At 45.9% G+C, this 24,722-nt stretch overlaps 3 protein-coding genes across 10 annotated transcripts in view; all 3 read right to left on the minus strand.

Moving 5' to 3' along the window:
- The window catches only part of arhgef12a (Rho guanine nucleotide exchange factor (GEF) 12a), a 36,766-nt gene extending 30,848 nt beyond the window's left edge, over positions 1-5,918 (minus strand). For 3 of the 5 annotated variants that reach the window (XM_076975836.1, XM_076975835.1, XM_076975833.1), the window contains exon 1: positions 5,314-5,916. In XM_076975836.1, coding sequence (XP_076831951.1) covers positions 5,314-5,345 — 32 coding nt within the window. In that variant the 5' untranslated portion in view covers positions 5,346-5,916. Of the gene's footprint in view, positions 1-5,313 lie in introns of all 5 variants that reach the window. The other 2 variants (XM_076975834.1, XM_076975832.1) reach the window with 1 other exon arrangement.
- An 856-nt stretch (positions 5,919-6,774) lies between these two features.
- tlcd5a (TLC domain containing 5a) lies at positions 6,775-20,901 on the minus strand. 4 transcript variants are annotated; one of them, XM_076975840.1, is made up of 3 exons: positions 20,763-20,901; positions 8,977-9,179; positions 6,775-7,680 (listed from the first exon to the last, which is right to left on the minus strand). In XM_076975840.1, exons 2-3 carry the CDS (start codon positions 9,170-9,172, stop codon positions 7,148-7,150), a joined length of 729 nt encoding a protein of 242 aa, XP_076831955.1. In that variant the 5' UTR covers positions 9,173-9,179; positions 20,763-20,901; the 3' UTR covers positions 6,775-7,147. The 4 variants fall into 4 exon arrangements, with proteins under 4 accessions (XP_076831955.1, XP_076831954.1, XP_076831952.1 ...); XM_076975839.1 differs by lacking the exon at positions 20,763-20,901 and adding an exon at positions 9,309-9,967 and having other exon boundaries at positions 6,776-7,680; XM_076975838.1 differs by lacking the exon at positions 20,763-20,901 and adding an exon at positions 9,976-10,167 and having other exon boundaries at positions 6,778-7,680.
- On the minus strand, positions 10,374-21,600 carry oafa (OAF homolog a (Drosophila)). Its single transcript, XM_076975842.1, has 4 exons — positions 20,763-21,600; positions 12,860-12,994; positions 12,466-12,646; positions 10,374-12,000 (listed from the first exon to the last, which is right to left on the minus strand). Exons 1-4 carry the CDS (start codon positions 20,991-20,993, stop codon positions 11,723-11,725), a joined length of 825 nt encoding a protein of 274 aa, XP_076831957.1. The 5' UTR covers positions 20,994-21,600; the 3' UTR covers positions 10,374-11,722.
- Positions 21,601-24,722: the final 3,122 nt, after the last annotated feature.

A 24,722-nucleotide genomic window follows, 5' to 3' on the forward strand; every position in this document is an offset into this window, starting at 1 on the left:
ACACGTAGGTGTGCCTCTCGCCTACAGCGAAAACCAGAGGGGGAGGGAACTGGAGATGAATGTACTACTGCGGCAGAAGACAGGCTTAAGTGGAGAGGGGGTAAGTGGAGAGGGGGCAGGGGTATGAATGGCAAAGCACCAGCCCACCCCACCTCCTTATTTCCTCTCCACTGAGTGTTTGGAAAGACAAAGAAAACACACACACCCCCATATCACATCTGAGCAAAATGACACGAGCTCGTTTCGTTTACTGACAGGAATGGAGACCATTAAGGAGATACACCATTTCTTTGAATAAAAGTCAGTTACTTTTATACCCCTCACACTGGAGACTGAAGTTTCAAAATGTCCCATACACATTTACATTTATGGCATTTGGCAGACGCCCTTATCCAGAGCGACTTACATAGTTATCTCATTTTTATACAAGTGAGCAATTGAGGGTTAAGGGCCTTGCTCAGGGGCACCTCAGTCATGGGAATCGAACCCAGGACCCTCCGGTCACAAGACCAGTTCCCTAACCACCACGCCATGACTGCCCCTCCGCATATGACCATAGTGCCCCCCCCCCCCCCCAAAACACCAGGAAACCGGGTTCCTCCCCTCCAAACCCATCAGATGCGGGTCCATCTCCTCACCCAGCTCCATGACCAGACGGAGCAGTAGTCCATCATCTCCTGCTTTTGTGCCTTTGGAAGAAAACGTTCACACTCTTCCTACGTCTGTCCTCTTTTCTCTACAACCTCAAATCCACTTCCTCCCTCTCCATAACTGTTTGCCTAGATGTCAGGTTTCTCTTGGCAAGCCCAGAAGCTCCTTCAGCAACAAGGCCGCCTGTTTACCTCAGGCAATTATGCCCGAGTGGCCTGAATAACACACTGGCTGTGGATAATGAACATGCCAGAATCTCAGTGTTGATCTACAACATAATGGTTCTTTTGCAGAAATAGAGAAAATGACAGGTAGTGGAACACCTCCTGTTCCTGGTCATCTCCAGCCTCCAGCCTCCTAACGAGCAGGAGTCAGCCTGCAGTTCCTGGTGGTTTGGGGCTTCCTTAAATCAGCACTGATGGAAATGGAGATAAAAGGGTCAAAAACTTGACTCGATATCTGGCTAGGTGCCAACACGCTCCCTTAAATCTGGCCACAGCCATAACTAGGCTCACACGTTTAAGGAAAGTGCTTCAGTTTCAGACCCGAGAGGGATCAGACTTTATTTACCCATGTAAAATATACACTGCCATATGTTGTCTCCCTTTGCATTCTGGGTGCTGCAAAGATTCTCTCTCATAAATTACTAGCAATGGATTGTATGCTGTGAAATATGGTGAGGAACACATTTTAAACAGCTGTTCAGTGGCAGGGACACAGTCATTGTGATTTTTGCTGTGGTCAGTACCTCTACTGGGACATACATCAACTTCATAATTCAAAATATATTCACATACGCTCATATACTCATTTATACCCACTTATACACACACTCGTGTTGAATGTAATTAAATTCCATTGTCGAGTGTGGGTAGTCTGATCTCAAGGGTATATGCTAACATGTAAAGTGAGCCAATCAACGTTTGCCTTTCTACTCTGTAACATCTTGCTCATTACACACCAAACCCTTTCACCTTTGACCTTAAGGCAAAGTCTCTTTAACCTCTGCAGGTCATTCCTGATCATCAAGAAACAAGCCAAGTCCCACTTGAAACAAGCGATAATCATCAATCCCACTGAGGAGGAAGCAATCTCTGAATCAGAATTAAAATGTCCAAACTCAAGACTAGGCACAGTTACTCAAACCATGTACGCCATGACCTTTAACCTTCAACTGTCTCACGTGAACATGTGTGTTCTTGGTTCACATCATATCTAAAAAGGACAGATCACACTGCCTGAAGAAAGTCATTCCTGGACAAGAGTGTGACCATAGTTCCACACCCACCCAAGTCCTGGTCCACTGCGGTCCTCAATACAGGCCTGACGCAGTAATCCCAAAGATTACCTCATGAAATTTAACACGACGACAATCTGAATTTGCAATCTTTCATCCCAGTTTTGAGATGTTGAGAAAATGTACTTGTGAAAATATACAGATTTGCTCCAGTCTATCGACTTATCCAATTCCACAGTTGAAAGCACAATATTGTAAAGATACTTCTCAGAATGATTATTAAAATATGGCATGCTTTATTTGTGCTGCAGTCCTTAATACTCAAAACATTTGAGTATGACTTTAGAGATCATACTATACATCTATATAGTGCATCATGTCTTAAATCCTCCATGATCCCCAGTTTTGAACACCGTATCCTGAGCTCTGCCGAACGGGACCAACTCCATCTCCTCTTTCCATTATCTGCTTCATTTATAGTATTTCCTTCATTTAATTTCTTAATGTTTTATTTAAATGGTTTAAACGGTTGTACCGAGCTGACCCACCAACTCTCGCCGTGTTCCCTCAGACGCTTTTAAAGTGGATGTACAGATTTGTTGCATCAAATCAAATCAATTTGTATAGTGCTTTTCACAACACATGTTGTCACAAAGTGCTTTACAGGATTTACAAGGTTAACAATACTATGGGTCCAGAACCCTAATGAGCAAGCCAAAGGTGACAGTGGCGAGGAAAAACTCCCTATGATGGTGGGGAATAGGAAGAAACCTTGGGAGGACCAAGACTCAAAAGGGAACGCCATCCTCCATTGGGCGGCCCGTTAACACACAAATTACACAAAAACAAATTAGACAGACGAACACACAAGTCACACACAAATCACATAATCAGACTAAGTATAAGGTAACTAGAATGAAAGTTCTGGGTGTTGATATTGTCAATGTAAATGTCTTGTGATGAACGCCAGGTTTTCATTCCGTGTCTGAGTGATGATACTGTATTGTAGGCTCCAACCAGTATGCTCCAATCGTATCACCTCTGGAAGTGGCAACCACTGCCCAACAAAATGTAGAGAGGAATAACGGCCACAGCCCAGCACGGCCACAGTCCAGCACGGCCACAGTCCAGCACGGCCACAGCCCAGCACGGCTACAGTCCTGACAGAGTCCTTTAATGCCACCATCTCCTCATCCACCTAGCGGCTATCTCACCATGAACCGTTTTTACAAATGCATCACCACACCCATGAAAGAGGGTTTTTTTTTTTATCTTAAAGGCTTATTACTTAAGCCTAGTGAAGCCATAAAGATCTTAAAAAATAAATAAATAAACAAAAATAAACAGGATCATAACTCCACAGGCTCAAAGTAATCGGATCAGATCAAATCAGAAAGTCTTCCTAATCAAAACAGATCTGTCTTATTTCTGATACCAAATATTTTTATTTCGTATATATAGTCAAACCTTGATCCTACATTTGGGTTTTGCAAAAAACTCAGAGCTAAAAGTCTAAATCAACACAATACCAAAGTATGTTGATACGACATGGCAAGGTGGAGGGGGGGGGGGTACATTAATGGGTATGTTTACTAACACTTTCTCAGCCTCTTTCTCTACCTCTAAGGAGATAATTGTTTTGCTTCAATCAGTGACTGTGCGGGCCAGTTAACGACCACAGAGCAGGTTAAACTTCACTGGGAGAATTTAAAGCAGAAGACTTTAGAACAACTATGAACCCAAATATCCTGCAAGCAACCGTTCATGGGGTGAGGATGGGGACCTTCCTTTAGTGGTGGTTCCTTTAGTGGTGGTTCCTTTAGTGGTGGTTCATTTAGTGGTGGTTCATTTAGTGGTGGTTCATTTAGTGGTGGTTCATTTAGTGGTGGTTCATTTAGTGGTGGTTCATTTAGTGGTGGTTCATTTAGTGGTGGTTCCTTTAGTGGTGGTTCATTTAGTGGTGGTTCATTTAGTGGTGGTTCATTTAGTAGTGGTTTGTTGGAGAAGTCCATCATTCAGAAGGAACTATTATTTGTCCAGTAGCCGAGTACTTGACATAATGACGATTAAACCGGAACAAAAAATTTGATTTTCTAATCATTTTCAGTCTAGATTAACCTCTGAAAATCTGGCCCCCAAATAACAACTGTATATGCAAATCCAAGATGGATCACCTTGTATCCAGCATGTGATGCGTGGGAAATGTTACAACGATCACACAAGCAAACAAAATGGACACCGTGCCCATTTCTGTCCACATTTTGTTTCTAATTTCAAATGACCTTGTGCACCAATGATCCATTAGCCAGAAGTGAAATACTGTAAGGGTCTTGTCCAATGGTACTTCCCTGCCAAGTGACATGTGTTCTAACAGGTTTTATATTTTAGTGTTTCTAATATTTCTAGTGTTGGACTAGCCGGGCATTAGAAATTAGACCTTTATTTATTTTAAGCAGGGGTTGTGATTACAACTCAGTCCAAGTGCTTTAATGAGCACCGAATGACCAAGATATAAAAACAGCATTTAATACAGTTTTAACACTGGCTATTTTTAACATACATCACACACACCTAATTATGACCAAGCAGATGACAACTGCAGTCAATAGACCACTCAGGCACGTCCCATGTGTCATAAAGCCTGAGCTTGACCTGATTGCATACGCGTTTTCCTATTTTATATCAGTTTAATTCGGGGCAAATACATGACTGCCTGCTCTGCAGAAAAAAACCACAGGAATTACATTTATAAGCGTGGCACTGCATTGACATTCATCATATTACACCAACTCCAGTCGTGAAATATCTCTTGCTTTGCATTTTGCACCAGTTCTTGCCCCACACACTCCATTATCGGCCAGTCTGGGTAATGAGGAGAACCCAGGGGTCTCCAGGATTAGGACTGAGGGTCTGTGGATGCTCCTCTGACTCCAGACGGTTCCCCTGAACTTTCAGAAACTAGTCTAGGTTTCTGTTATAGGCTAAACAGATGAAAAGAAGTTCTTGTTTTAAAATATGCACACTGTGGAAGACTACTCTTATTATACACGTCAGCAAGTGAACCATCATGTTAATCCTGAGCTTTGATCATGCAAAAACAGCCATTCTGAATATGAATACATTTAATGAGAGAAGCAGGTATCGGGGTTAAACTTGAAAACAGATACCTGAGTGTGCAGTTCAGCACAGACCTGCACCAGAGAGAAGAGACAGTCCAGTGTCTATAAATCACTGCCAGCTAGTACAAAACCCAACATAGTCCCTGAACCCACACAACAGAGGTTTGCAGGAACAGAACCGGGTGGATGTAACGTAACTAAACTCGGCAGGTCTGTGTTTCACGTCTCGGGCGGGTTTAGACGGAGACTAAAACATTCACTTTTCATTCGTCTCATTCACTTTTGCACCGTGGAGAAGTGACCTACCTGTCACTGACCGGTGTCTGTGCGTCGCTCATTGGTCTTGTGTTTCTAGCGTCTGTACGACTTACATCCAGATGGCATCGTGAGAGTGTCGGAGTCTCGTGCGCGTCGGTGTGTCGTGGTGACCGGAGGCGCGAGCTGCCCGCGATCTTCACCCGTCGCAAAAGGCGGAAATGTATCAAAAATAACTTTAACGTTATCTAATACATAAATAAAATATCCGAGATGTCAGGATCGTAACACGTCTTGGAAAATGCAGAGATCAGGAGAGTCCACAGCTGAAAGAGAAAACGTGACCCAAGACCTGGTGTGTAAAGTACTGGACCGATCACTCTTCATATATACTGGACCTGCACGGAGGACACTGTGTCTCCTAATGGCGAATGCAGCGTGCACTGCAACCGAGACCCAATATCGCCACATGCACCAGTGTTTATTCCCTTTGACTCGGTGAGATACCCGCCTGGACCCGAGAAAGAAAAAGAGCTGAATAATAGTAGCTCGTGCGAGTGGAGGCGAGGCGGTACTGGTACCGAAACCGCGTAGGAGACACTGGGCAGAGTTCACGTTACCCGCCGTGGGCAGAGTTCACGTTCACGTTGTTGTCCGGTTATTATTTCAGGTTTGGTCCGCGACAGAGCTGCATTGGGTTCTGCACGGGGAGCCCTGCTAACAGACTCACTTATACTCATTTATACTCAAATATACTCACTTATACTCACATAAACTCATTTATACTCGCTTATACTCACTTATACTCACATATACTCAAATATACTCACTTATACTCACATAAACTCGAATAAACTCAAATATCACTTATACTCACTCATACTCACATATACCCACTTATACTTACATATATTCACTTCTACACACGTATACTCATACCCACTTATACGTATGCATACTCACTTTTACACACTTTTTGCACATATAGGCTACTCACGGGTGAGCAGCGAACGTTAGCAGTTTATTACTCTCTTATTTCGTACTAACCCAAATAAGATAAGACATTAGCGGAAACTAACGTGTAGGGAACAGAACCGGCTTAATTTTAATTGAAAAAAATTATTTTTTATTTAAGAGCTGATACAACCTGTCCACCTTAAACCAGATTTACCCATTTCGTATTGTCATTAGCTATTTTGCACATACAAATTCGTACTACATGATTACATAAGTTAGTATTATCTGAAGTTGCTTTGAACCATGTGAAATTAAATATATCTTGGTTATTGAATGTAAACATGTGTGCTTGGATGCCATCTTATGGTCATCCAAAATACTACAATATAATCTCGAATTTGTGAGATTGCTAAAAGGATTTTTCTTATTTTTATTTATCGTACGTTTTTAAAATATTGTGAATCATGTTAACGTAGAACTGTTATTAGGTCCGCTTATCTGAGAAGTTATTAATCTTTGACAAAAATGAAAAACATTTTATAAAAACCTCAAAAACATTTCCTCAATAGATGGCAATATTTTTGCATTTATTGTGATAAAATCATTTTAATTAGTTCGATTTAAAAAAAAGTAAAACATTACAGCTTGTGATTAATTCCAAATATTACACAAATTAAAAAATGTCAGTAAACATTTCCATGTGGTTTAATAACAACCAATACCAACTACTTCAAGTGTACCACGAATAAAAAGCCAGTGGCAGATGTATTAGTGTATGTCCATATTCATAAAAAACATTGTTATTCAAATGAGAGAAAATCACGTCTGATAACACGTAAACATCTAACAGCTGTTTGACAGAAGTGATGTCCAGTTTGGAGGGGGAGATCACCGCAGTTTGTTCAGTATGAGAGGGAAGTGAATACTCTCACTCTGCCTTGTCATCCGGACCGTTGGCGTTAGCCGGCAAGGTCCGGTGTCTCCAGTACCGGTATCTGACGCTGCTTTTACGGCATGCGAATCGGGCGATGTCGACCACGAACACCCACGACAGGACATACATGGCCACACCCCCGCACTTGATGACGAACTTGGGGCGGGGCGAGATGAGCTCACAATAGAGCATGGCTCCGCCCACAAACACACGCATGAAGACAAATAGCAGCACGAAGAGCAGGTCCACCAGGTCGCCCAGGAAGGTGTGGTAGTGGCCCGAGCGCTTCAGGAACCAGCGGGTCTGGAGAAGGGGGTTGGTGATCTCGCTGCCGAAGATAACAGCGCAGGACTCGATGCCGGACTCGCCCAGCCACAGCGTGAGCAGGATTCCCAGAATGCTCATGGTGTGGTGGGCCAGCATCACCAGACCCTCGGTCTGGAAGTACACACACCAGCCCATGTCAAAGATGAAGTAGCCCAGACTGAGCACCATGGCGCTCACTTGAAGAGGAGTGTTCTTGGTCCCTGCGAGTGTCCAAAACACAGAAGATAGAAAAAGAAAGAAAAGAAAGAAAGAAGAGTCAGATGTGGCATTCTGGGAGAAAGGGCGATAAAAGTTGCTGTGATTGTGTAAGTCTACAACCCTGTGCTGTGTGATTGTGGAGGTCTACAACCCTGTGTTGTGTGATTGTGTAAGTCTACAACCCTGTGTTGTATGATTGTGTAAGTCTACAACCCTGTGCTGTGTGATTGTGGAGGTCTACAACCCTGTGCTGTGTGATTGTGGAGGTCTACAACCCTGTGTTGTGTGATTGTGTAAGTCTACAACCCTGTGTTGTATGATTGTGTAAGTCTACAACCCTGTGCTGTGTGATTGTGGAGGTCTACAACCCTGTGTTGTGTGATTGTGTAAGTCTACAACCCTGTGTTGTGTGATTGTGGAGGTCTACAACCCTGTGCTGTGTGATTGTGTAAGTCTACAATCCTGTGCTGTGTGATTGTGTAAGTCTACAACCCTGTGCTGTGTGATTGTGTACGTCTACAACCCTGTGCTGTGTGATTGTGGAGGTCTACAAACCTGTGCTGTGTGATTGTGTAAGTCTACAACCCTGTGCTGTGTGATTGTGTAAGTCTACAACCCTGTGCTGTGTGATTGTGGAGGTCTACAACCCTGTGCTGTGTGATTGTGGAGGTCTACAACCCTGTGCTGTGTGATTGTGGAGGTCTACCACCCTGTGGTGTGTGATGACACAATCATCTGAAGCATTAATTATTTTATCCTCTCCATTGGTGTTGATGGAATCTTTACAGTAATATTTTGTTAATCAGTTCTAACAGTCCGTTCTGATTGATTACTTGGGTTCATGTTTGCACTGATCTAAAATCTAAAATGTTTCTGAAAGTGTGGCTGCATATCAGATGACAGCATTATTTAATAACCCTAATACACAATATCAATAGACATACAGATCATTTTACACAAAGCAGACTTCATAATCAAATTTATATTGGCGTTGCAATCATCTTAGTTTGGTAGTTTGGTTTTTCTCCCCCACAGCACTTCAGTTTTCTCTTTCTTTTTATTTGAAGAAAAACATTTTAGGTATTTTATTGCATTGTTTAATTATTTACACTGGTTTGTTAAGCGAGTAGAATTGTTTGATCTCATGCTGTTTTACCTATTTAATCTATTTAAACGTTCTGAAGATCTCTACAAACACATCATATGTTCAGGGCTGGATCTAAACTCTACACAGCACAGACAGAACAGGGATAAGCCATCACAGGCTAAAGAAGACGACACATGTCCACAGCTTTTACCTGGGTAAGTGAAGGGCCAAGGGCCATCCACGTAGCCTATGTAAGCAGTGATGCCCACTGCCATGATGCCGTGGACCAGTGTGACCAGCCGACAGTTCCACTCATAGCTGCGAAAGCCATTGGTGTGGCAGAGGAGAGAGTAGAGAGAGACCCACCAGGCCAAGCAGGCTGCAGCTCCGGCCACCAGCACCAACATACTGGAGCTGAAATATCCACAAACAAAAAATGTTAACGGAGGTTCTGATGGCCAAACCCAAATATCCTTCAACCGAACCAAACGCAAAAAGACTCTGCAACTGATCTCAATGGAAAAATTCATATAGGACACTTGCGTTAATGTCTCAGAGTTTTACGAGAAGACCGTTGTGGCTTTGACTCCAGGGTCCTGCTAAAACCACTCCCATGTTTGGAGCAGGACAGTGTTGCAAATCAGCGGTTGAGAAACGCCTCAGATCTCACCAGCACGGCACAAAAGTGGACCAAAAGTGAGAGATGTGAAGTCATGGGCCGTGTCCTCACGTCTCCTCCTGCGTGTAATCTCACCGAGACACAGCACTCCAGACAAACGCAACAGGCTGCCACAACTTCTGTCTTTCCAGCATTTCTTCAAACATCATCTCGCATCTCAGTTTTTTTTTATGTATATGCATAATTAACAAATGTATTATTCCAGGGCCATAAAAGATCAAATGACAGCAATCAGCTAATTTTCAAAATATGTAATTAAATCTGAAATCTGTGCAATGGGATCTGAGCAGCGTATTCAGCATCAAGGAACCAGCAGTCTGCACCAAAACACCACAGTATACATCAGCACCAAAAATCAAAGCACTTCGTGTGTTAGTGCACACACACACACACACACACACACACACACACACACACACACACACACGAGTGTGTGTATTTGTTAAGAAAGGTTCTGATAGCAATATTCTTTTAAAAAACGCACAGATTTAAATCTGCATTAAAATCTGAGATATATATTTTCAAGCCCACCTCATTTACATGCTCCTCTACGGTGTCGTGGGTGCCAGACCCTCTCTGCCCACCCACTCTATGCCAGTAACGGCGTCCGCATCCGTGTTCCGCCGTTCGCCGAGAGGCCTCGTCGCGTCTCTGCATTCATCTTCTTGGAGACGGTACGAAAAGACACCGCCGAAACAAAAGCTACATTCGCCTTTTCCTCTCGCAGCCGACGGCCAGCAGTGATGAAAACAAAGAGCACGACGCGATTGGCGCTTGTAAATGTGGGACAACAGCGACCCCTGCTGGCGCGGACCGAGCAGCGTCAAAACAGAGGCGCAGTCGCTCAGAAACTTACCAAACACCACCAAACTATCGTTATTAGAGATTTGGGAATATAAATTTTTATTTAAAATCATCATCTCACATTCATATGCTTAACGTTTTCATAGAAAAATATTTGACACATTTCAGTTATACACAGCTTTAAAATCAGTAGATACTGAAGTATCAAGGCACTTAAAATGGTCAGAAACTGACCGGTGTTTAGGGCAGTTTGATTTACTTTTTGAACAACTCTGCAGTTGGCATTTTTACTTCTTTATTCTGTGCGAGATATTAAATTATTTTAATCAAACTTTTTATTACCATACACAACTATTCTAACACTAGGACAATTATGTCACGAAGAAATGACAAAGAAATGTCCTCATGGTAACAATCTATTTATAGATTAGGTCCTATTTGCTGATTATACAATTTATGTTGTTGTTACTTTGCTGAACCAGTAGATGGCAGTGTTGGGTGTAAAGTGGTACTGCTATCCCGCTATTGCAGCTGCAGTCTGGTTTTTCTTAAACACTTGCACAGCAGCACCAAAAACCGTGATCATTATCAAATACTTAAAACTGATGTTTGTCGGAAAGGGACAAAAAAACGAATGAAATGTGATCCCTAAAACCTTATGAAAAAGGCTGCGCGCGCGCACACACACACACACACACACACACACACACACACACACACACACACACACACACACACACACACACACAAATTAAAATGAGCTTTGTTAAGAACACTCACATGCAAACAAGAAACACACTACAGCATATCGGTCTTCTCTATACCAAGGCACCAGTGACAGAAATAAGAAAAATGGTTCTCCATCTTGCCCACAAAATGCAAGTAACCCCATCAAATGTAATCTGACAAAATATTAAGAGAAACAAACAAATCAAAAAGGCACATTTCTTTTTGAACCCGTTCCTTAAAGATTTCAATAACTTCTCGCAACAATAAATAATAAAACACCAGGTTCTAATTCTGGAACAGCTTGAACAGGCAACCTGACTGAACACCACGGTGCTAAATGTCCAAACCTAGCTTGATACACTGTGTACTGATTCACTGTGCTCTCCTGGGTCCAGCACGCGCACTGACACTTATCCCAGGACCGGGACTCAAGAGTTCATTAAAGGCAGAAAGGCCGGAGGTTTGTTGCCCGGACAGTCCAGACGTCATCGGCTCAGCCAACCGCCCCAGCACACAAGCTGATGTGGCAGTGAGATGAAGCCACTCCTCGTCATCCTCGTCTCCCGTCAGCGTCCATGCCCGTCCGCACGGGGTGTGAGCGTCATCTCAGCATTCCACTTCCTGGTCAGGGTGTCTCGTCCACGCTGAAAACCACACCCCCCCCCCATTCATAAATAAGAGGGTTCCAAGAACAAGCAGACGAACAGGCAGGAGGTCCGGGGAGCGTGTCCCACAGGGAGCAGAGCTAGGACTCCTCCTCCCACAGACACAGCTGCTTGTGGGGGGTGTAGTAGGTGAAGTTGTATCCCTTGCTGCAGCTCTTGATGCCGCATTTGTAGGGCGCGCCACGCCCGCCCCCGCCCTCCCGGCCACGGCAGTACTTCAGCAGGCACGGGTACCACTCCAGACGCAGGGCGTAGCTGCAGGAGCATGGCTGCCACAGGTCCCGCGCCGTCCCGCACCTCGGCAGGCCCGGCAGCTCAGTCGCCCGTGGCAGGACCTCGAACATGGAGGCCTCCGCACCTGTGCAGTGACAAGGGCCTTAGGCTAACGGGTGTGGCCGAGGGTCAAGGGTCAACATACGGAGCCCTAAAGGCACTAGATTAACATTCAAAACTCTTTATAATAATAATAGTAATAATAAGGTACCAATCAGAATCTCGTTGTATCATATACAATGACAATAAAATTCTACTCTACTCTACTCTAATAACAACAAAAGAAAGAAAAAAGGTTTTGGTCTACTGACGGTGCTCCTTAAACCAGGGCCAAGCGCACTGTGGATAACATTTCTCCATGAAACCAAACATTTCATGGTTATTCTGTTCCGCTGTACATGTACATTTATGCACTCAAGCGTGTTATTGACTCTCTGGACGGGGAACGTGGGCCCAGCACTATACTTAAGCTGTGAGTGGCGTCTGCCCAGGGCTCTATTACGGGCGTGTGGTTGGGAGGGTGTCATTAGAGGTGCGGGACAAGACTCGCCTGCGTCCAGCCAGTGGTGCACGTCGGCCTGGCGGGTGTACACGGCCTCGCGGGCCACGCTGCAGGTGTTGTGGATGTGTGCACTAATCTGCCAGGCCCGCGTCAGGTTCACCGCCACGTTCATGCCCAGCTCCTCCGTCGGACGCCTCTCCTCCGCCGCTCGCACCGTCCGCGGGTTCTTCTGCGAGACCAAGGACGGAAAAGAAACGGCGTGAACTCCAACCTCCCCTCCACCCATCCACCCCACCCACGGTCACATTTTAAGGCTAATTTCTACCACATTTGACCCTGTCGTTAAAAGCCCCTTTAGAGCGACACAGATCTTTTTTTACACAGCGTGACCCGCTGGTCAGCCCGCAGGGGCCAGACGGGCCTCGTGGCTCGGGGGCCTGACCTGTCGCAGCCTGGCCATGGACTCGCTGGGGATGATCTCGTTGTGGTTGAGACGCGTGACGAAGCACAGGGCCTGGTACTGGTTCTCCCCCCTCTCCAACTCCCCCAGGATCAACGCCCGGAAGATCTTCACGTCCTGCACAACATATGGAGATATTTACACACAGCACTTTCACGGTTGTGCCATCACCCCCACCGCCCCTCAGCTGCCCAACGTATCCGTATCACCGATCTGTCTCCGGATCAACAGTAGCGTTCGGATGCTTTTATTAGAAGCTCCTGGTTTAGCGTGAGGATAATCGCGAGCTTGTTGTTCATGCTTCTGGCCATTAAAATTCCAGTTCTGCCTTAAACTAAATAACCGCAACCACATCGTGAATTAAAGATTTTGTTGTGCTCCGAGCCAGAACAATAGAGAGAGAGACACTGTATATTTGAGAACATGTCTGGGTTGCCACTGACAACAGGACTGGAAACCTGGCAGTGCGCCATGTCCATAAAGACTTCCACAAGAGAGCATGATGGGAAGTCCTAGAGAGACAAGCAGGACCACAGACCTGTCTCCCCATTCTTCTCTCTCTCTCTCACACACACACACACACACACACACACAGAACAGAGGCTACAGGGGTCTTGTACAGGGAAGCAGCCGTTATTCTGAGCTCTCTCTCATCTCCAGCTTTTCGTCTGGTTTTAAGACCTGTTCTGTGTCAACACGGATACGAGACAACAGATCACGCCTACGCCCTGCTGCACACGTGAGCATGCAAGTCACGCAAGCTCGCTGCAGTCACGCAAGCTGCCTGCTGCTCACGTGAGCACGCAAATCACCTAGTCACGCAAGTCCCCTGCTCTTCACGCTAGCCACGTGAGTCCCTGCAGTCACGTGAGCTCCCTGCAGTCACGTGAGCTCCCTGCAGTCACGTGAGCCCCTCCTCCTCTTCTCTTGCACCCACACCGCGGTGAGAGTCGGGGGCAGTCACGGGGGGAGACCCAGTCACACTCGGGGTGTGATCAGAGCAGCGCCGGGGTGGGTGGAGACCCCCCAGCATGCAGACGGGCAGCGTGTGGGACAGAACGGAGAGGGGGCGGGGGCAAACGCTGCAGGCACCCCAGTTAATGACAGGGAGTCGTGGGGCACAACTCCAGAGCCGTGGTGCTGAGGGCAGGGGGGTGGGGGGTGTAGGATCTGCCCCGGGGTACAGAGGGCATTTCTCCCCTCCCAGTGAGCTCACACACAACTAGTCTAACACACAGCGAGCTTCACCTGAGCTCAGGTCACACACTTGATCATCACCTCCTACAAAGTCGCATCATAATGCGTGCGACGCAAATCTTAGCAGGTTGTTACTTTGGCAAGAAATAAAACGTGACAAGAACACATAAAAGTAGCAAGATGTACAGAGTACAGTAGCAGGTTGCACAATCTTTATTTTCTTTTCATATATTCGTTTGACAAAGTATCTTCACTTGCTGGGACATCATAGTTGATGAACATCAGTATGTATTGAGCCCTCCCTCAGCCAAGCCTGCTGCTGATTGGCCATCGTCAAATGAAGCTCCTCCCACCAGGATTAATGATCAACAGCACACTGCGGATCATCTGTAGTTTTGGCCGATGTGAATGGCTAATTGTGGAAGGCTGCAATTAACAGGATTCAGCGATGGTCCAGAATTCCCGGCATTCCCGGCATTTCCAGAAGGCCTGAGTAATGTGATGCACATGGATCACATGAAATGAGTCTATTAGCCTATTATAGTGTGTCTATGTCCAGGTCATCACTGTTATGGTCATTACTTGGTGAATAACGCCAGCCACAAAAATATATAATATATACGATTAGAATATATATAATCAGAACATACATATTCTACATTTCTCATGTACCAGCCAGTCTGAGATTTGTGGAGTATTTCTGTCTCAACCTTGGCATATCACTGTACTTGTAAAAAGACTTGTAAAATCACATAATAGATCACAGATGGTACTTTTACACTTAGCACAGCCACCAGTAATCCAGCCAAAGAAATGGTAAAGCCGTGACGTGTAGCATTAAAGCTAGACGTCGCAGTGATGTTTTTCTAAAACATTAAGAGGGACAAACGAGATTCTTCAGTATCTAGATTTTAGTCCTCCCTGGTGGTCAGTTCTCACACATGCACTGGTTCCCTGAGGACTTGCTAGCTTTGTTTATCAGTGTTGTAAACATCCGTTAGCAGCTCCCATTGATACACCACACCCATCCAGGCCAAAAAGCCTCCAAGGAAGCGCCCGGTCCTCAGGACCTTCAGGACCTTCAGAACCTTCAGGACCATCTGACGGGAAGCTCTCAACGCCCCGTCTGCTCTGGTTAGAGCGGTCAGCGGCAGCTGGAATCTGTGCAGTGCGTTACAGACACTGGACACCTCGCTCAGCTGACAGAGAGCCTCTCAGCACACACAATGCAGCTTTCTGCCAAAGGTCCCGCGGGGCTCCACACGCTTCCCGTTTCCTGTTCTCACAGGTTCACCTGGGCGCGACGGGACCTTCCCGCAGCCTCGAGACCACCTGCTTAGTCAGAGCTGAAACGATGCCCACCAGGCATGACGCCCGTCGGGCCTGAAACCTGCGCCTCACGGGCCAGTGGGAACCCAGCTACGGCCCAGGGTGTAGAGATGGCACAGGGGAGAAACGGCACACGCAGCCCTAATCCCGAGCAGCACAAAGCTTGCGGAAAGATGAATAAAACCACCGGTGTTGTGCATCAGCCCCTCAACCTCAGTCTGGGATTATACGGTCCCCCCTCACCACATTTATGTGGTGCCAAGCTGGCAAACTGTGCCAAACTGCTTGCGTTGGGGCTAATTACAGCAGGAATGCAAACGTCTTCACACTTGGCTTATCCTGGCTTGCGGTAACATGGTAATGCATAATCCTGTAGGACATGCATCATTGTGAACAGACAATTAACACAGATTCGTTGAGGTGATTAAAACACAGAAAACCCCAAATAAAGGTGAGAAGCTCACGCACACACAGCTCACTCCCTTTATCGCCGGCAGGAGTGTGCCCTCCCCCTCACCTGCTCACACACACCTGACGCAGGTAAGCAGCATGTCGTGAAGTGTTCTCAGAGCTGGAGCTGAAGTGACTTTCCACTAGAGGGCGCTATTGATAGGGGCACATGTTTGACCACTCGCAGTGCCAGTCTGGATTACTGCAACCTCTCCACAACCCGTCATACACGCACAAGCCCGGACCAGAGCTTATCCGAAGGGACCCAGCGATCACGCCAGCCAGTAGCACTTCACAGCCACAGTGGAAGCAGCTCGCCCCCCCACACAGACACTGGCAACACAACACGTCTCCTCCCATTACCACACACGCTTTCACATTCGATAGTAAATCAAAATCATAAAGCATGTTTCATAATAACCACACACTTGCACCTATATTTCAACACAGCTCAGCGAGCCAAAATCCAGCGATGTTGCACAAGAGAAAGAAAGAGAAAGAGAGAGGGGGAGTGAAAGAGAGAGAGTGAGAGAGAGAGTGAGAGAGAGACGTTAGAGCAGGGTTGTCTAACGAGTCATGAGCGTCTCTTTGCCTAAACAAGTGCACCAACTCCATTGAGAACATTTTTTAATTTGATATATTTCTGAATGCTTGCAGCTGTGTGACTGACTCCTTGATCGAATCTTGGCCTTGTCATGTGATCCGACATGAGCCTGGCAGAAACAAAAGTGTGTTGCCATGGTGATATTCCAGCGTTCTCCCTAGCAAGCTAACGTCAGCTAGCGAGTGAACCGTGGCGGCGTCTGGGAAATGTAAAACTAGACATAAATATGAAGACGAGGACTGAACAATTTTACCAGAGTGGGAAGATTTATGATGTGATTAATATGCCAAACACCACCATCACGTTTTAGTGCTTTGAATCTTCTACCGTTCCAAGTACGAGTTCCCCAAAGTTTCCAAACTACCAAACAGAAGCTATAAGCTTAGAAATGCCAGTCAAAAACACCCATCTGTCAAAAAGGTAAATGTTGAAGGGAAACTTCTGAAAGTTGCCTCAGCAATGCCACTGCAATCTTGCCTTTAGAAAATGACATTTCCTAGGGAGCAGACCTGCAATTGTCACAACATACAGTTGAACACAGAATATCAGTCAAACAGTGCAAATGAGACGGTGATCTTCTGATCTTGGGAAATCTCAGAATCCTCCGCAGTGTATTGTAATAAATTGTATTGTAATAAAACATGGAGACAATTAAAGACCATAATCCTTAGCAAGAGCCCAGCCAGAGATGGAACAGCATCTATAAGATCTAGGAGTGACCTGGTTGGGATGCTTCCCAGGATTTTGGCCATGTCATCACCAACCAAGACTTGCTGGTGTGGAGAAAACAGGTTAGGATTAGGCAAGCTGGCCACCTCACTGCAGTGGAAGGGTTAGGATTAGCCAAGAGGTAATGAGTTATCTTCGTTTTTCTTAGCCTATGGAGTGCAGTTGTTCCTGGAAGATAATCTGAAGGGTTGGCCCGAGCTCTCTGACTCCAGTGGATTTTAGGTTGGGCTGTTGTGGTGAACACGTGCCACAGCCCAGACTCAAACTTGACCTCCCACGGAAATGAAAGGTGCTACCTGACCTAGTTTAAACAGAACTTGCATTTATCAACAAACGGTGAACCTAAAGTGCAGGACACTGCAGTACTTTAGAAACCCAACATAACCACACCAGAGTGTTGAGTATACACGCTGCTCCTGTCTCACTGTAGAGACGTTTCCTGGCGCTTTGTGTTGGACAGGTTGACCTCCTGGTGTGGGACCATGGGGAAGACATTCAGCCAAAGGCTTTGAACTTTTTCATCTTTAAACTCTTCTCACCAACAAAGTAGAAAACAGGTTTCATTTCTACGGACGTGTTGCTTTTAGAACATACCTGATACTTAATTCACTGCCATTGTCCAGGACAGTGAGATACAAAAAGAAAACGTATTCCAGTGAATGCATTATGAATCATGAATGCTATATTTCTTCATTCCCTTGTGACACCTGAGGGGATTTTGCACAGAAAATGAAATGAAAGCAAAACGCAACATGGTTAGGAACTTCTCAAACCAACGTACACTTGGAATCAGGAACAACAGTTTGGCCATCACAAATAATGACTCCAGTATAAACGCACGACACTTCAGCACAGACTCAGGTGACACACGTTATGAAGAACATGATCGTGCTGAAGACGTCTGCTCAGGCAGGACAACATCTGCTGGACTCTGGTTGGAATAAAGACATCACCATGCAGCCCAGAAGCAAGACTGTCCCACTGGAGAAAGTCTGCAGTGAACCCAGACGTAAATTATTCATCACCAAACTGGCTAGCAAAGAGTTCTCACACACACACACACACACGCACGCACGCACACAGAGAGACAGAGTCCACAGGCAAAGAGAGAGAGAAAGAAAGAGAGTCTACATCCAGAGAGAGTCCACAGGCAGAGAGAGAGAGAGAGAGAGAGAGAGAGAGAGAGAGAGAGCCCACAGGCAAACAGAGAGAGTCCACAGACATGGCCTATGTTCTTAGAGTCCATTCTGCTTGGCAAACAGGGGTTATTGTAAACACTACAACATCTGCCCCTCTGAACACACAGAACCTTAAACTGAAGGACTGGGACAGTGTGATTCTCAGCTGTGGCACCTGTTTGTATAGTCTGTGCAGGACCGACAGGAGAGAAAGGCAGGTCACATGACCTCGGGTGCAGGATGTTGCGCAATCACACACACTTACCTGAGACCACATGCACCTATGGGCGGCACCTACAGACTACACCCTCTCCACCCAGACAAGGGGACACCGACGCATAAAAGCCACAACAAGTTTCTGCAGGTGACATTCCAGCAGGCGGGAGAGTGCGGTTCCAGACAGTGAACGTAAACCAGTCACACGGTAAACATGTTTGTGCAGAGGGCGTCGGGAGAACCACACCCCGGTCACTGGGACGGTCACATGTGTTCCAGCCTCACTGTGTACAAAGAAGGCACTCGGGCAGGACGCCCATGATGATATGCCTTAAGGGGATGTTAAAAAAACCACCTGCTACACCATCAACAGTGAAACAGCAGGGCCGCCATGCCATGTGTTCGCCATAAAGCCGAACTGGTGGCATCTCCAACAGGAAGTATTGGACAGGAGTCTCCCAGCAGGACACAGGCAAAGACTGGAGCTCAACAACAGGGAAACAACTAAACTACAACCACACAACACTCGGTTCACTAAAGAAACAAAAACAACAAGAGTGGATGTTAAATTTATAGGCGCAGTGTTGAAGGGTCCAGCTCCTTGGGACGGTTGCCGGGGGAGATGCCGTGTGCAGTCATGGTCAGGACGGAGGCGGGCGGGTGGATTGCAGCACAGAGGGTCAAGGATATCGCAATGGGGGAATGCCCAAAAGGCAAACCTGCACGCTCGCCTTGTTACACAGCGGCTGCAGGGCAAAAATGAATCTATTCGCCTTGTGTGGGCTTACATTACTGCCTTTTCTTTGAAGTATAGATATTAAACACCTTGGGGGCAGGTAGAGGGAGAGAGAGGATATAAAATAGACATGCATGCGCACACACACACACACACACACACACACACACACAGACACTCTCTCTCTCTCTCTTTCAATGTACAGATTGTAGAGAGAGAGAGAGCGAGAGAGATAAAGGGGTGATTTAAGGAGTGATTTAAGATGAAAGTGTTTTCACTCTGCAGTCTTTATAGTGCGAGGAACATTCTTGGGCCTGTGTGTAGTCACTACCCTGTTTCCCCGACACACACCTCTCTTTTGTGTTTTACGGGTCCCGGTTCCCACACACAGAGGAACAGTGTTTGCTGTTGTAGACCCACTACTGGCCCTTACTCCTAGTGACCTCCTAAATCAGTGTGTGGGGCGGGACATCAGTTCCCATTTTCTATGACAAACTACCAGTGACAACAAAATTCAAGGACTGAATCTGGATTTGCGATTGAGAATGAAAGACCTCTTCTCTAATGGTTGTAGTCATTGGCTGGTAACGACCTGTCCTGAAGTGGATCATTTCACCAGCCACATCTAGTGCACTCCTGCCCTGCTTAGAGCTCCTACACTACAGTGGTGCCAAATCTGTGGATTAGTTTTATTTCACATGACGTGACCATTACTGCGTGTGGCGTGTGTGTAATCTGAAGAGAGTAAATAACTCCTTCTCAATGAGGACTGGATCACACCTTAGCTGGCTGTAAACATCTAACTTTCACGACATCCATTCAAAGGAAAGTGTGGTTATTCCCAGATAGTGTACGAAAGCTGAGGCCAATGACCGGACGTCTCTACAGCTACATTACTCCACGTGGTCAGACACGTCTGTATGAAAGCCTCTCCTCTGGGTAAACACACTCACAGGTCAACATGCAGTAACTCCACCGAGGGCCACTCAAAGTCGTAGTTAACTCAAACTTTCCATAAATCCTCGAGATACCGCGAGATACAGATGAGAAACACATGTGAGCTGAACGGGACAGTCCTGTGCGTGGTAGTGGTAAAAAGGAGAGAAACACTCAAAGCCCAGTTAGAGCTGGTGCAGTGGGCATCTGTAGAAACCATCTACAGAAATCATTCCAGCACATAACATGGGACAAAATCATGAACGAGATGTTATAATGACATATTCACAGACCCCCCTCACCCCCTCCCCAGGATCAAAGCTGAACCAGTCTGCAGTCCCAAATAAGCGCATTTACACACATTTTCCATTCAGGCACAAGCTATGTGGGTTTGATGATAAAAACATCTCCTCGGGCCTTTTTACATTAGAGGTCATGGATAGCCTACAGACTCATTAACTGCCACAGTCCGGGTCAACACGTGTACCTGTTCCTGTTTCTGCTCCTTACCTGTTTAAAGTCAGCGACAAAGGTTATAAGAGTTCCGTCTCCTTGTTTGAACTCCAGTGTGATGGAGTCTCTCTCACTGTCCGCCTCCAGCACCTCTTCAGTGATCTGTCCATCACCTAACCGAACTCGCACCTTTAATTCCGAACCCAGCGCAGGCGTGATCCACAGCGCGAGCGCCCACAGGGACAATGTGACCCGTGCTGACAGCGTCGGGATCCACTTCGCCAACATTCCAAATCCGAACGCGAGGATCCAATCAGAACGGGGATCCACTTAGAACGGGGATCCACTCAGCGCGAGGATCCACTCAGCGCGAGGATCCACTCAGCGCGAGGATCCGCGCGCGAGAACAACACGCGCACTCGTCTCTAACTCAAACGGGGATCTCGCGTGTGTCATTCCAACTCATTCCGACAAACGCAGCTGTCGCAACTATGTCAGAGCTGCTCAGTTTTAAGTCTTTCATCCATTTTCTTGTGCCGATTTCTTCAAAAATAAGCGACAATGTTCCTCAGAACAATAAAATAAAGTGTTGAAACTTGGTAAATGATCCCATACGATCTCCACGTCACTCGGATCAATCTCGGATTTTCACTTCTCGAGCGCCGCACGTTTAGTTTGGATCCGTGACCCGGCCGATCTTCGCAGTAAAGGACAGGCGGACTCCCATCCAAGACTCTTCACGCTGCCTTCACGTTTGCTATCTGTTCTTCTCCGCTTCTCCCCAGCGCTCCATCGAAGATCCGTCACTTCCTTCATAATTCAAAGTGCAACTCCGCAGTCCGACGGCCTCCAAAGTTTCAGTGTGAGCGCAGTAAAGTCTTAAAGGCGCACTGCCCCTCTCACACGCCTCCTCACACACACCTCCACTGGCGCAGGTCGGATCAACTAGCCAAGAAACCAAACAACACCTGACAGGACCTCACTTTGCTGGAAATATATTTTCCTAAGCAACTACATAACCGATTGTGAACACAACAAAATCACAACTTTTAACGATTTTTTGTTTCCTAGCCGTCTTTAGTAATCTTAATATATCGAATTAGTTATCCTATAAAAGTGGTTGTCACGTACAATTTAGATTCTCTACAGATTCTCTACTTCACTTTATTTTATTAAATGCCTGAGGGAAAATTTGACGATACTGAGATAATTTGTGGTGCCACACACCAAGAGCAACATCTGTGTGTAGTGATCAAAGTAGCACATTAAACCTCGCAGGTGACGTGTGTCTCCCTGGGTGGCCCAGGTGGGGCTGTGTGTGTGTGTGTGTGTGTGTGTGTGGGGGGGGGGGGGGGGGGGGGGGGGTAGCCCACCGTGGGGGAGGTCGCGTCAACAGCAGGAGAACGGGGGGGGGGGGGGGGTTGAGGACAGGAGATCGACTAAACAATAATCCTCCTTTGGTGAAGTGTGAGCCCAAACATCTCCAACAGGTTGTGATCACCCACAGTTAATTTCTCTTTCTGTGACTTAAATACCACATCAGCACCTTGGGGGAGGAAGGATATGACGGTTTTCGACCTAGTTATGTTCGAGCCAGTATTGCTTGTATTTTGATTCCATACCATGTTGAAAACCATGAGGTTAAGACACTCTTCATTCAGCAGTACAGCGTGTAGATCCTGGACCAGGGACCCTGGACGAGATTGGAAATGCCATTAACCTATTACACAAGCAAAGCCCGGAATAGGCAGCCATAGTCCAGTGAAGTGTGTAATTAATTACAGAGTGAAGTGGTTTGTGTGTTTTGGCTGTACGGTCAAGCACATGACAGATGAAAGACCCTGGGGTTAAAGTTCAGAATGTTATCAGGAGAAATAAACGCCTACAGTGAACTGTGCCGTGTGTTTTTATGTGGAGAATCTGTTGCTGTTGTAAAATGACAAGTAAAAGTCTTATTGTAAACATTTTTCCTGGGGTGGGTTAATCTTGGACTAAAGTGCTGGTCATATAATCACAGTGCACTGTTTAAGTTTCTTAAAACTTAACTTGTGTGTGATGTAGAGAATATATGTGTCCAAGCATACACCACTATGATCACAGTGTGGTTACCACAAGATGGTATGAGCTGATGAACAGAACAGTCTCTTTAAAGTACAAAAAAGTCTTCTAGACAGATAATACTAAAGTACACATAAGTCTTGTAGACAGATTACAGAGACGTAAGTGGAGACACTCCCCCCCCTCTCTCCACGCTCACTTTTTTGTAACTCACTTTTTTGTAACTGACTTTTCTTGCACACTTTGTAATTCTGCAGAACTATGCTACAGTGAGTTTGCTCATTGTGTTATTGGCCTGGTTTGTATTCTGTAAGGAATGCTGTCCTCTGTGATTTATGTGGTCGGTGTATTATGACATAAATAGTGTGTGTTGGGGATAAAGAGTGTTGGGGTGTGGAATGGTGAGGCTCAGCATGTCATGTGAGATCCATCTCATCTGTGATCCATGTTATGGGTTCCTTCTTATCTGGGATCCATCAGATCTATGAGCTCACTGGTCATGGTCACACATCATGGTCATGACATGGCTGGCAGTGGACTGGGCTCGCATGTCTTCACAGCTGATGGGATTGATTGAGGGGAAATCTGAGTATGTTCTGAACTGTACAAAAGCATCTTATGGATGCCAAACGTAACACAAGGCAATGATGCAGAAATGCTTAAGTATTTAGGATGTTTTTCAGAGCAAACGAAGATTACTTTTGACAGGTAAGGTCAAAAACCCACCCAGGAGTGTTTCACTTACTGAAGAAAATATCTAAATCACCTCCCTCAACACCACTGAAAAGCCATCTGTGAAAATGACTGTGTAGGCTGGATATAACCTCACCAGGAAAAGATCTGGTGATCTGTGTTGGAATATTTGAACCCAATTAAATGCAAACAAATGCAACACATTTTAATTCTACTTTTGGTCCACTAAAAATGCCACTATGTACAAAAAGGCCTGTCATTTCCTACCTATGCATCTCCTAGTCTCACTCTGAATTATCATCGACCTTCCTATAGTCAAGATGTTTACAGTGTATACAAAAAGTTAATTAGTAACTAGGCATTCAGGTAATACACACACACACACACACACACACACACACACACACACACACACACACACACACACACACATTCCTATACAAGCAGACCAGCTGGGATTTTGCCTCAATTACTGTCTCCATCTAGAGCGACAAAATGCCTAAATCACCAAACCACTTCCAAAGACCATAGAGCTGCATTATTACCCTACAGTGGAACAAAGGCTCACCCCTCACCCCTCACCCCTCACCCCTCTGACTCCACACTCACCCCTCTGCCCCACACTCACCCCTCTGCCCCACACTCAATTTTTTGGGTTTGGACATCTTTGCTATTCTACTGAAATATGTTACAGAGGGTTTGCATATTGTTTTATTGGACCGGTTTTTATTCTGTAAACAATGCTCTGTAAACAAACAATTATTCAGTGAACAAACACTGGTGTGTGTCCTCAGTGTTTGACTTGAGCATGAAATGAAGGCGGCAACTCTTATTTACACCAGACCTTTACCTGACCTTTACCTGCTGTGTTGCCTACATTAAGGCACTACGTGCAAACTGATGACGTATGTCTGCAGCTGTAAAACCCTGTTTAGATACCCCAGCTACCCCAGGGACCCCAGCTACCCCAGTTACCCCAGGGACCCCAGCTACCCCAGCTACCCCAGGGACCCCAGCTACCCCAACTACCCCAACTACCCCAGGGACCCTCGACATGGAAGATGCAGGTTTGGACCCCACACGAGGGGATTATAGTTTCATTTGCATCCCCACTGACAAGAGAGGAAGGTGTGTCTTCTGGTGCTCTGCTTGACACAGTTTCTATTAATACTGATTCATTAATCTTTAGAACTATGATAATTGTAGTATGAATATCACCTCTAGGATATTCTGTTTCTCAGATTCCAGCACACTGTCATTATTCAA

Source organism: Brachyhypopomus gauderio, chromosome 16 (assembly GCF_052324685.1).
Source record: "Brachyhypopomus gauderio isolate BG-103 chromosome 16, BGAUD_0.2, whole genome shotgun sequence".
NCBI classification, from domain to species: domain Eukaryota; kingdom Metazoa; phylum Chordata; class Actinopteri; order Gymnotiformes; family Hypopomidae; genus Brachyhypopomus; species Brachyhypopomus gauderio.

Bases quoted from the DNA above. Each gene is read 5' to 3' on its own strand.
- tlcd5a (XM_076975837.1), bottom strand. From the start codon at position 9,295: ATGAATTTTTCCATTGAGATCAGTTGCAGAGTCTTTTTGCGTTTGGTT. The intron at 7,681-8,976 runs GTAAAAGCTGTG...GGACACTCGCAG, and splicing joins TTGGCCCTTCACTTACCCAG to GGACCAAGAACACTCCTCTT.
- oafa (XM_076975842.1), bottom strand. From the start codon at position 20,993: ATGTTGGCGAAGTGGATCCCGACGCTGTCAGCACGGGTCACATTGTCC. The intron at 12,995-20,762 runs GTAAGGAGCAGA...TATGTTGTGCAG, and splicing joins TTGTCGCTGACTTTAAACAG to GACGTGAAGATCTTCCGGGC. The intron at 12,647-12,859 runs GTCAGGCCCCCG...TTGGTCTCGCAG, and splicing joins CCATGGCCAGGCTGCGACAG to AAGAACCCGCGGACGGTGCG.